The sequence below is a fragment of the Notolabrus celidotus genome, chromosome 1, assembly GCF_009762535.1.
Source record: "Notolabrus celidotus isolate fNotCel1 chromosome 1, fNotCel1.pri, whole genome shotgun sequence".
NCBI classification, from domain to species: Eukaryota; Metazoa; Chordata; class Actinopteri; order Labriformes; family Labridae; genus Notolabrus; species Notolabrus celidotus.
Window position 1 is genome coordinate 21,504,778 of NC_048272.1, and position 12,704 is coordinate 21,517,481.

At 40.5% G+C, this 12,704-nt stretch overlaps 1 protein-coding gene across 1 annotated transcript; it reads right to left on the reverse strand.

Annotated features, from left to right (window-relative positions):
• Positions 1 to 705: 705 nt before the first annotated feature.
• nfs1 (NFS1 cysteine desulfurase) lies at positions 706 to 11,104 on the reverse strand. The gene is given in 16 exon segments (XM_034681051.1): positions 706 to 2,977; positions 3,352 to 3,400; positions 3,402 to 3,441; positions 3,957 to 4,023; positions 4,026 to 4,039; positions 4,146 to 4,227; positions 4,363 to 4,468; positions 4,583 to 4,736; positions 5,230 to 5,368; positions 5,506 to 5,517; positions 5,520 to 5,598; positions 5,687 to 5,839; positions 8,203 to 8,286; positions 8,495 to 8,611; positions 8,817 to 8,893; positions 10,768 to 11,104. Coding segments are annotated over 16 exon segments (1,440 nt in total). The 5' UTR covers positions 10,970 to 11,104; the 3' UTR covers positions 706 to 2,912.
• Positions 11,105 to 12,704: the final 1,600 nt, after the last annotated feature.

Consider the following 12,704-nt stretch of genomic DNA (forward strand, 5'->3'; position numbering starts at 1 on the left):
TGGAAGTAAAAAAGGCATCACTCTCTCTAAGACCTTGGGAGGGAGATATGCCTAAACTTTGGCGATCAGTTTCAGCTGAGAGAAGCTGGACTTAACAGAAGAGATTTGTTTTTGAAATGTAAAAGCATGTTGAAATAAACAACAAGGCTCTTACAGAGGAGTGAATATTTGTGGTGAGAATGCTACCATCAAACTGTTGTGGATGTTCAAACCAAAACCTCCTTTTTAAGCTCAATGGCATATAAACTTTGCACATCATCAGCAAAGCAATGACATGAGACATATTTCTTAAAGAGATCCCTGGGGCAGCAAAGAGAACAAGATTGGGCCAGCACCAAAGCCCACATGCCATCCAGCAGTTTTGGCATTACAGAAGCTGTGAGCCAGGGTTTATCCCCCAACATTGGTGTTGAACCACTAATACTCTTTTGCTGAATTGGAGCCAGACTCCAAATCTGGTGTAAGCCTTCCCAGAAAATTGGGCCCTTTTAAAGCAGATTAATGGTCTTTGTAACATATTAACTATCGCACATGGCTGCAGTGTTCAGATGTTAATTTACATTAGCGCATCTTTCCTTTAAGGCCAACTGGATGAAGCGCCTTCATATTTATGTTCTTTACTGACTCTGTAAATCAGCTACAGCTATAAACACTGTGGCTTTTAATATTCAGCAATGAGGCGTAATTATCCCAATAAGACATAAAAACCATATAACAAATCTTTATTGCATAACCATGAAGCAGCACTTTATTGGGTTATAATATGAGATAAGTAACAGTAGACAGTAGATGCAGGAGTTTAATAAATAGAACAGATTGCGGCTCAGCTGACTAAACCCAGGAACAGAATACAAGACTTCCTCATCCTCCAAAATAAATGACCCAAAGTTTTCAGATTTTAATGTTGGACTTTCAGACATGAGGTGTATTTCTCCAGCCACCATCTTTAATTAAAGAGGGCAGTTAAATCCAGGCGACAGCAGTCTTGTAGAGTGTTCCCGAGGTCAATGAAGTGATAAAACGCAGGTTAATATGGTGATCATCTGGATTTTCACTGACATGTATGCTACAGATTATTGAACACTGATGTGGGAGGAAACACAGCGAGTGTTAGACGGAGAAGGCTGAGGATCACCTGTGAACAGAGCAGGAGAAGATCTATGACTCAGCAGGTGAGAGAGTCTGACTCAAAGAACCGAGGTGTGCTGTCCAAAAATCACTGCCTAGTCTCTACATTAGTTTCCACATCCCTGTAAATCGTGGTCGTTTCATAAGAGCCTGTATCACAAAGAAAGGTTTGCAGTTTAAGCAGCTGTTTTAAAGTTAAACCCTGACTCTCTTGTGTCGTAAATTGCCTTCAGAGGATCAGATGAGGGACAAACGTACAAAGCAAAACTATAAAATGACAACTGGGACCAGATGAAGCTGTTTCAAAGGATTTATGTGACGCTAGTTCAGGGCAAACCAGACACCTTGGGGATGCAGAGCGCTGTGACCGATCAATGATTGAGCCACTTTAGCAACAGCATCCGCCATCTTTAAAACCCATTAACTGACACCTTCAGGAATGGACCCAAACGCAGAAAAATAAACCAACACAATAATCCCAATCTTAACCACAGACTGCGTTACAATATGGACGACACTACAGCTCCACTAAAAAGAAGCCAGAACTGTTAGAGCTCCCCCTGGTGGCTGACGATGATATAGGTCATAAAGTCTGTGATGGCTCTGAGTCATCCATGTCTTGGTAATTCAAAGCTTGATCCGCAAAGGCAACTTCTACCAAGTCCAGTTGCCTTTTCGGATCAGGCTTTGAGACAGGTCTTAAAGCCCACCTCCTCCTTTATTACAGATGGAACTTGGGTCAAACTAGAAAATGACAAAGCACGTCAAATAAGATTTTAACAAACGTGCTTTCTGTCACAGCAGTTAGTTGTTTTTGTGCTGATTTATGTGAAATTGTTCATTCTTCTGAGAAGTTTGTTATTACTTAGTTATTTGATGCTAAAATCAAGTCACATGACGTCAAGATTGACAGATCTGTTGATAAATGCAGCCGATTAGCAAAGTAGAGGATGAAGGTGGAGAGAAAACGTAACGAACACAAACATCAGTCATTTAACCTTCTATAACTGTGAGTGTCTGTATGTTAGCGCCCATCGGAGGGAAATTTTGGCTTCACTTTCTTTACAAACGGAGGAGGTGGAGGTGTGTTGTCCATATTAATATACAGTCAATGTTCCCAACCAATGAAACCCTCTAAATATAAAGCTCAAACCAAAAGTCTCTCTCACTGCTGAGTAACTTATCATCATCACTGGGAGCTGATGAGAAACCCTCGATATTTAGGGTAGCCCCTGAGGGGGGTCCAGAAGCTTTTAAAGTCCCACACCTACACACCCTTAAATATGTACTTAAATATTAATCCAATGATTCATTTTATTGTATTATTGTTGTGCTCACGTCACATCCAGAACTCAGTGATCTGATGATGTCTGTAATAAAATAAACTCTGGTTGATGAGTGCACACCAGCTCGAAGAGACCATCACATAAAGACCTGACTTTGTGATACAGGACCGAGCCTCCGACAACCTCTCAGAAGCAATCTATCGACCAGGAGCCGCCGACTGATGTGCAACAGAACAAATACAAACAAAGCCGAGGCCGCCATGTGGTTTACGGTCGACTCTCTGAGCAACATCTCCTGAGAAGCAACGCGGGGGAGCTTCTTCAGAGACAACACAGCGACATCTACAAACAGACTTCAAGTCCGACAGGAAGTTTGTGCGTGTTGAGAACAGGAAGGAAAAGATGGTCCGTTTCCCAGAATTCACTGGGAATTTCATCGTCGTGGTTAAGGTCGTCGTTGTCACTGCCAGCCAGAAGCAAATGGGAGGTGGGAGGAGTCTAGTGCTGCGTCCACTTGATGCTCTTCAGGTCGATGCCGTCCTGGACCATCTCCCACAGAGGACCTAAAAGAGAGAGAGACGGAGACAGAGAAGAAGGAAAGGTTGAGCATGTGGGGAGGTTTGTGTAATAATATGTTTCTGAAGAGTCTCAACTAATTAATTACAGCTGGATGTCTCAGGTGAGAAATGTTCCTGTGTATTTCACAGTTCTTTTTGGTATAATTACACAAAATATACCTTAGAGTGCTTAAATGTAACTTTGGAGGAGTTTCGAAATGCAGCTAAATTTAAAAATTACATTGTGCAGCCCCTTCTTCTTCTCTGGTTGTTCCTTAATATTCGTTTCACCGCCGCCCCCCCGCTGAGAATGAGAGTGGAGCTCACATTTGGGGTACTATTCAATCATTGGGCAAAACCCCACACAGTAAGAACTCACCTCATCTCTCTGAGTCTGCGGACCTGATGGATGCATTTCTCTGCTGTGTAAGTCCACTTCTTCTTCTGTGGTGAATCTGCCAATACCAAACCTGACAAACAAACAAACACAGGATTACATTAATGTACGTGTTTCAACTTAAATCAAACTGGAGCATACTTTAGCAAGTTTTAAAAACATAAACATGATTATAATCCTGCTTCGACTCCTTCGATAAAGCTCCTGTGAGTGACTCCTGGTTTGTCTATTTTTGCGACCCCTGTAAATAAATAAGCCTCATCACTTTGATGAACTTGCCTCATACATGGTCTCATCTGTGTTTGTATTACCCGTCAAACGTATCACTCATCTATAATCTTTTCTGTAGCCGTTTCTGCAGCGTGCTGTCGGACACTTACTCACAGCAGCAGCTTCAGTGTTAAAAACAACCACAGAGAAATACTCAGTCTTATAACTGAGGGTCTCGTTTGCTGTTGTGGGTCACAATATGCTTCATAACCGGCTGAAAACACTCAGGAGTTTTAACATGTAGAATGTGATTACAGTTTGCTTTGATTACACTGTTATCAAAATGATTATCAGGTTCATGTGCTGTGGAAGTTTTACCTGATTGAAGAGTGAGCCAGTTCTTCATCTGCTCCGATCGCTCTGAGGACGTATGATGGCTCCAAGACGCTGACGTACAGGCACTGCAAGAAAACACTCAAATATTAACTCATTAGTTCAAATGTGCATTTTTTTCCTGACTTTAATAATGTTTAAATCAATATGTAAGAAATAAGAGTATGGTCTGACCTCCCAGATGACAGAGCGACATCCTTCAGAGCCATCAGCAGACCTCTCCCTCCACGTAGAGCGACCGACAGGTTAACACAACCTGAGAGGACCCACAGTCACATCATCAACACACCTCTTCCTGTTGTCAGTGTTTTTGTTCATAAACAGAATGTGTGTGTGTGTGTGTGTGTGTGTGTGTGTGTGTGTGTGTGTGTGTGTGTGTGTGTGTGTGTACCAGGGTAGCGCTGTTCTGAACATCCGTTCATGATGACATCAGGAATCTCTGACATGATCTTCTGAACTAGACGGTTAGCCAGCATGGACACTCTGTGATGATCGTACTGCACACACACAGAAATAACCCTCTGTTGAGTCTCTTATTTAACATTTCACATTTTTAAATGTACACTCTTCTATATTCTTGAAGTCTCGGGATGTTTTTTGTGTTTGTTTACCTCCAGCTCTTGCTGAGCGATGCTGCAGGCGGCTCCCAGCCCGACAGCCAGTGGGGTGGGAACAGTGCCGGATCGCAGCCCCCTCTCCTGCCCGCCGCCGTTCTGCAGAGGCTCCAAACGCACACGAGGTCGGCGACGCACATACAGGGCACCCCACACCTGACACACAGAACGAAACTCAGAACCAACCTTAGACCTTTCTGGAGTCCCTGAGCTCCCTTGTCTCGTAGGTTCTTCTTAGTCGCGCAGTAGACGTTCCAGACTCAACTACTACTATCCGTCTCACCCTATCATCTCTCTCTCTCTCTCCTCTCTCTCCTCTCTCTCTCTCTTCATCTCCCTCCAACCCTCTCTCCAACACGGTCTCAGCAGATGTGTGTCTAACATGAGTCTGGTCCTGCTGGAGGTTTCTGCCTGTTAAAGGAAGTTTGTCCTTGCCACTGTACTTGCTAAATGCTGCAAAGTGCTTCTGCTCATGGTGGATTAAGATGAGATCATACTGAGTCCTGTCTGTAAGATGGTACTGGATCTTATCCTGTCTTGATGTGGGTCTTTGTTAATAATAAAACATAGAGTACGGTCTAGATCTGCTCTGTTGTCTTCAGATAACTTTTAGTTCATTCAAGTTAAGAGAGTGTATGCATGGCTTACCTTTGGGTCCGTATACCTTGTGGCCACTGATGGACATCAGGTCGACCTTCCAATCGGTGACGTTGATTGGAACTTTTCCGACAGCCTGAGCGGCATCAGTGTGGAGGAAGACTCCTTTAGAGCGACAAATCTTACCTGTGGAGAGGAAGAGTAAAGCTCCTTTAAAACATGTTTTCATCAGAAGACTCATTAAACAGAGACATTTGAATATTGATATCTGAATGTGGCTCAAAGGAGGAGTATAGATCATAAGTATGAGGTGACATCATTACCGATCTCCTTGATGGCTGTAAGACTCCGATTCTCGTTGTGACCGCCATCACAGACAGCAGAGACGTGTCAGGACGGATGATGAGCTCCAATAGCTGGAAAAACAAACAGTTTTTAATACCAACAATGATTCCTGCTTCAGTCTTATTTTTTTTTATGTGTTTCAGCATCCAGGTTTTGTACCTCCAGGTCCACTAGTCCGTTCGTCTGGACCGGCAGGTAGGTAATGTCGAATCCTTCGGACTCCAGAACTCGACACGAGTCCAGAACACACTTATGTTCCGTCTGTGTGGTGATCACGTGACGCTTCTTGGTCTGGTAGAACCTGGCTACGCCCTGCAGGGGGGAGAGGGAGAGACAGGTTAAACTAAGCCTTGTTTTTTCCTTCCAAATTAATCTCACTTTGATCTGATTGTCGTAATATTTTCTCAAGATTGTTGACCTTTGTTTTAAAGAGCAAAATGTTGTGATAGAACTTCTTAATATCTCAATATAGATGCAATCGTGGGTTACTTTGGCAGGGGTTAATCATCATGTCAGGTTTTTAAGGTTGAAGTTCCAGTTTTGACGCAGTATCAGTGACGTCACCCATCTGTTTCTGAAGAGCTGTTTTGAGGACCAATCGGCGGACGGCAGCCATATTGCTTCTGTCGAGCCAGTGTGACGAAAGAGGCGGAGTTTGAGCCTCCTAGCCAACAGCTGCAGCTTTCCCGCCTGTCAGCTGTGCCTCTCTTGGAAGACTTGTAATCTCAATATCTTTGAAATTGCTGCGTAAGAAAAAAATTCACCTTCATACAGTGAGAGGACATCGAGAAATGAGCTGTACAGACTACACTCATCTTTTGTACCAGGCTGTAAACATGTTTATTTCTGCTGTAAAAATCGGCTTTTTCCCATTCATGTGTATGTGACTTCAGGTATTTCTGGAGCCAGCCTCAAGCGGATCCTCGATGAACTGCAGCTTTTAACACCTCCGCATTGGACTCATATTTTTAGACTGGAGGTTGCCACTTGGTTAAAATATCTCTTTTCCCACTGTACTCAAATTCTTTATGCACTGTTCATTTGACCCATATACCACCCAGTATTACTCTACTTGTACTCTCTGTTGATAAATATGTTTCATTTATTCGTTATCCAACCACAACCATGGCACATTCCCCACACTTCTTATATTTAATTTTAATCTATGTATGGATGTATGTGTGAATGTGAGGTGTATATATTGCCGCTGTGCAGTTATTGACCTAACTTTTGGTTTTATACCACTACTCTCTGGCCTTTTAATTTCCCCCCAGGGATAAATAAAGTATTTTGAGGGGCCTCGTTGGCCTAGGGGTCTAAGCACGTGTCCCACATACAGAGGCTAAAGCCTTGGTTGCAGAAGTAGCAGGTTTGATTCCAACCTCGACCATTTACTGCATGTCCTCCCCCGCTCTCCACTCCCCACATTTCCTGTCTCTCTTCAGCTGTCCTGTCGATTAAAGGCAAAAATGCCCAAAATATATCTTAAATATTTTGAATTGAATTGAAGTGATCCTAGAACCAAATATTCTCTCTAATGTGTGTGATTGCTCCGTTCTTGATCTGTTCTCTTAGTTCTCTCAGAGAAAATCAAAGTTGAAAGCAAACAAAATATTCCCTTCCTGCTTTGAGACATTAAAAATATCTACAGGTACATTTGTGACTAGCCCTTGCATGTTTTATCCCACTTGAGCACCTTTTTGTGTAAGTTTCTTTGCTTTTAGTCGTCATGCTGCTTCAGTTCTTTGCGTTCGTCTGTATCTCAAAACGTTGAGTAAACATTTTATATAAACTCCTCAAAAAAGTTGGAAACGTTACTTCAGTCAGAAATTTCTCCCCTTTAATAAAACCAATAGTGTTGTATTAAACATTATTGGAAAGCCTGATATCTCTCCTTTACAACAAGGGACAACTGCTAAGGATCATGCTTCTGTGGAATGAGCAACACAACTAAACAATTGCGTAGGTAGCGCCCTCAAAAAATGTGCAGAAATCCTCTGCAGTATTCTCCTGTTGGTGTTCACTCTTGTTTGAGTTGCTTGGTGGACAGGATGATTGTCTTCTCCCACTGGTCACACATTGCTGTGGGATAGCATCCAATCCCTCAACCAGGAGCTGCTGAGGTTATGTTGGGCACTCGAGCACGTACAGCACGCCAAAAAACTGATCCCACAAGTGTTAAATGGGGATGAGGTCTGGACTCGCGGCAGACCACTCCCAAATCCTGGAGGTAGTTTGTGATGATCCTGGCTCTGTGGTTAGGTCCCAGATTCTGGAGAAATCAGGTGCCAGTATAGACCTGTGACTGACACACACCTGGCAGCTCTTGAGCTAAAAACAGGAGAACACTTTGAGCATGTTTTTTGGGTTCTACCCACACATTTGTTGTGTTGCTCATTCCACGAATGCATGATCCTTACAAGGCTTTACCTCGTTGAAAGGTGAGTAATCAGGCTTTTCAACGATGTGTAATACACCAATTGGTATTATTAAAAGGGAGCGAAATAACAGACCAAAGTAACGTTTCCAAACTTTCTTTGAGGGGTTTATGCGTCTATTTCAATCTTGTTTTGTAGTAAAAGCAGTCTGAAATGAGGAGAAGTGATTAAAGAAGTGATGATTGAGGATGGAGGAGGAGGAGGAGGGAGGAGGAGGAGGAGGAGAGTGAGTGAGACCTTGATGGCCATGTTGTTGGACTCGGTGGCTCCGCTGGTGAAGATGATCTCTCTGGGATCTGCTCCAATTAGATCAGCCACCTGCTGCTCGGAGAGAGAGAGAGAGAGAGCATACAGTCAGAGTCCCGCTCTCTTAAAATCAGACAGTATGAAATGATGACGAAGAACTTAACACATCTCTAAGTGTTTACATTATTGATAATCATTAGTTTGGTTACAACTTTCACTGTAACTCAGGCTCAGATCTTAAGTCTGATATAAAATAAGTTGAAGTGTCTTAAGGTCGCTCTACCTTCCTGGCCGTCTCCATGGCGGTCTCACTCTCCCAGCCGTAGGCGTGCGTCCTGGAGTGAGGGTTACCGTAATAATTCACCTGGTAGGGTAACATGGCGTCCAGCACCCGGGGATCCTACACACAAACACTTACTACTAAATGCACATGCGTTCAATGTTTTAACTGTTCTTAGTGTTGTCTTTGTGTTTTAGTTCTTGTATCTTCTTCATTGTAAAATTGTTGAACTTTGTCTTTTAAACTTAGTTTCTCTGTTGCAAACATTTATCCCTCTGATTTTCTTTCTTATTGCCAAAAATTTACACGATGACAGGAATGTTACCATGGGCGTGGTGGCCTGGAAGTCCATGTACAGTGGGCGGGGCTCCTCTTTCTCCAGTTCATGCTTCTTTATCATCTCTGCAGCACAAAACAACAAACAACAAACAAATAAATAAAAACAGAAGAGAGACAGTGAAACAGCCTTCTTATTATTCGGAGAGACGCCGAGTCATGGTCAGGTATTTGAGAGAGGAAAGTCAGTATTTTGTTGAGTCACAGGTTCATAAGTTCACGAGCTGTTTCCTGGACTCTGTTCTTGTCTGGTTCTCCCCCTTCTTCCTGTTTATAACTTTGTTTCTGACTCTTTTACTTTGAATGTTACAAATGTTATAGCTGTTGTACTTTATTATTATTAAGTATAACTGATTACAGCTGAGCTGGAGCTGAATCTGTCCGCATTGACTACTCAGTAGTACTTTGAGTGAACTCTTTTGTTTTTAGAGGTGACTTGACTTTAAGATAACTATATGACTCCTCAGATTATGAATCATATTGACAATAAAAGTCTAAAATGAGACCGAGCTCACAGTACAAGAATGTGTGTTTAACAAGCTGCCTTCAGTGACAGTCTGTCGTGTTTAATTTAAGACTTTTTTTGGCTGATGCAACAGGATGTCAACTAAGTTCACCAAAAGACCACAGGTGCAAAAAAAACAAATAACATAAAGTAATTATGAACCATAAATAACAACCAGCAACTTAGAAACACATATATACTATGTATATCTCTATGTATTCTCTTTCCTGAGTAAAACTTCTTGTTTTCTCGTCTATCAGTCCAAAATACATTAAATATCCACCCTTTATTATTTGTAATACAGTATTATGCAATATCACAAGCTCAAATAAGAATTTATTCAACTTAGATGATAAATATACAAAAATAAATGAATGTTAAAGGTTTGTAACCATAAAGTGTTCAAAACGGCCTGATATCCATCTCAATACACCTGGTTATAGATTTTTGAGTTTTTCTTCTAGACTATTTTTTTTATCTTGATCCTTTGAGGCTTTAATTCACTCCTGTAGCACGACATTTAAATTCAGGGAAGAACATGTTTCTTTGTTCTGTTGGATCACATGTGGTGTTAAGTCTTTTTACTTTCGGTATGTATTATTTATATTTTGTATTATTATTATTACTGATTATTTTACCTTTTGTACTTATCTATCTTTCCAATATTAACCTATTCATTTTATTTTTTTTTCCATGCTATTTTTTGCTTGTATTTTTTATTTCAATATTTTTTAAATTATTAACAGTTATCATTATTGTTAGTGTACCTTTTATACATATTATTGTATTGTATTTCCACTTTTGTTTTTGCTACTATTTGTTTATTTATTTTATTATTTTAAATCATTGACAAATAGTATTTGGTTTACCTTTTGTACTTATACATCTTTTTAATATTAACCTATTAATTTCATTGTATTTCAACTATTTTTTCGCTCTATTTATTTTATTTCAACTTATTTTAAATGGGTAACAGTTATAATCATTGTTTTTTTCACCCTTTGTACTTATTTGCTTTTTTTCACATATGTATTTTATTGTATTTAGACTATTATTTTTGGTTCTATTTTTTTTACTTATTACAGTCATTACTATAGTTCTTTGGTTGTTTTCTTTCATTTCATTCACTTTTCTACTTTCTGTGTTTCTTATACAAGAAGAACATCACTTGCCTCAATTGTTTACATGGATATTGTATCTATAAATTAAAATACACTGATATAAAATCTAAACTAATTATTATCTGTCAGATAAGTTATATAGTTTATTTTCTCTTTCCTCTTATTTGTATATTTAATTGTCTCTCTGCATTAAAAGTTGATCAGAAGTTTACATCCTCGTCCTGAACTGCGTCACTTGTGGATTAGCTCACTGCTAGCTGCTCTGCTCTGCTCCACATTACCCTGCTCTGTAATAACCCTGGAACTGATGTTACCTTTCTGCAGAGAGCTGGCGGCTCTCCCCTCAGAGCCCAGCCGGAGAGGGATCCAAGAGGCCGGCCTGAGCAGCCGGGAGGAGACGGTCCTGCTCGGGGAAAGCATCTCGGCTGGATTCACCTGGAGACCCGATGACCTCCAAGAACAACAACACGCTGACTGAGATCTAAACACCTGAACCGGTCTGAACCAGTTTAACATGCAACTTTTAAACGGAGAGAAAAATACTAATTTATCACAATTTAGAGGAAAACTGAAGATTTCAGAGCAGCTCGGTTTGTGGAGAAATGTTGCCGCCTGTCACTTACATACAGGCTGCAAAACAGACGTTATATATGAAGATAGAACAGTAAACACACACTTCGGACTGTGAATTTCAAAATAATTTTTTTTAATTATACGCGTTTAGGTCTTTAACTTTAGATAAAAAGTAGAACTCATTTAGTACTTTTAGACTAATTCAAATGTGAATAAATCATAAAAAATGGAAGATATACAGGTTTAATCACATAAATTACAATTAGCTTTAGAATATATGCTCTTATTTTGTGATTCATGGAGATTTCTTTGTCATATCCGGTGACTCCCTTTAGCTTGACGCAGCTCGCTGTGTCGCTGTTGCACAAGAAGCGGAAACACAGGACTGGACTTCCTCTGCACATGCTGCACACACGCTGGGCTTTAAGGGCTTTAACCCTGTTATGGTTCCGGCCCTCAGGACCAAAACAGATTTATTCAGTCTATGGTTACAGTTAAAAGTCCTTGGATGGTTTTATATAATTTTCAATGATAAACAGGATACTCAAAGACATGTTTTAATATGTTACATGACACTACATTTCTTGTCTGTGATGCACTGACCTTAAAAAATCATGTAACATAGGCAAGGTCAATGCATCACAGACAAGACATGCACAGTGTGCATCTGTTTTAGATCACTCTGACTCATTTAATGCAAAATACATTCATGGATCTCTGCAGGTCAGATTTAGATTCATGTGAGATGATTGGGTCATGATGACTTGCATTTTCCCCCTTGAACACTCTTGAACTCCTTGTGTAACTACCTGAATCTGCTTCATGATTTTTCAAGAAATCAAGACTGGATGATTCTATCCCTTAACTATGTGTCATTGTCAGATTATCAAGTAACCGGGTCTATGATTTTATTGTGAAACAACAAATATAATATGGATATGAACCAGAAGAACATACAAACCCAACTCCCCAAAAATTGGACGCAGTTTAAATGTTAACAAAGTACATACTGATGGTTTGCAAATCCTTTAAAGCATATTATAAATAGTGCAAACAACATATCAAATTTTGAAACAGAAATATTTATTGTTTTATTAAAAATATATGCTCATTTTAAATTTGATGCAAAACAGCTGGGGCAGAGGCATGTTTATCAATGTATTGCATCACCTCTTTTTTTACAACACTCTGTAAATGTTTAACCCTGGAGACCAGATTCCAGAGTTTTGTAAGTCAAATGTCTCACTCTTGCCTGAGCTGCACAACAGTTTGAGGTCTCCTTTGATATTTCATCCATGATGCTCCAAATGTTGTCATTAGCTGACAAGTTGGCAGTGCAGGCAGGCCAGTTAAGCACCTGGACTCTTCTACTACAGAGCAATGCTGTTGTAATACACGCAGAATGTGGTTTGCCGTTGTCTTTTTGAATATGTAGGTCTTCCTGAAAAAGATATTGTCTAGATGGCAGCATATGTTTCTCCAGAACCTCTATATACTCCCCCTTCCCAGATGTGTAAGCTACCCATTCCATTAGCATTTATATATCCCCATACCCTCATGGATGCTAGCTTTTGAACTGTGGACTGACAACAGGCCAGGTGGTCCCTCTCCTCTTTAGAGCGGGGAATGCAGCTTCCATGATTTCCAAAAGAAGTGTCACATTTTGCTTTGTCATTGT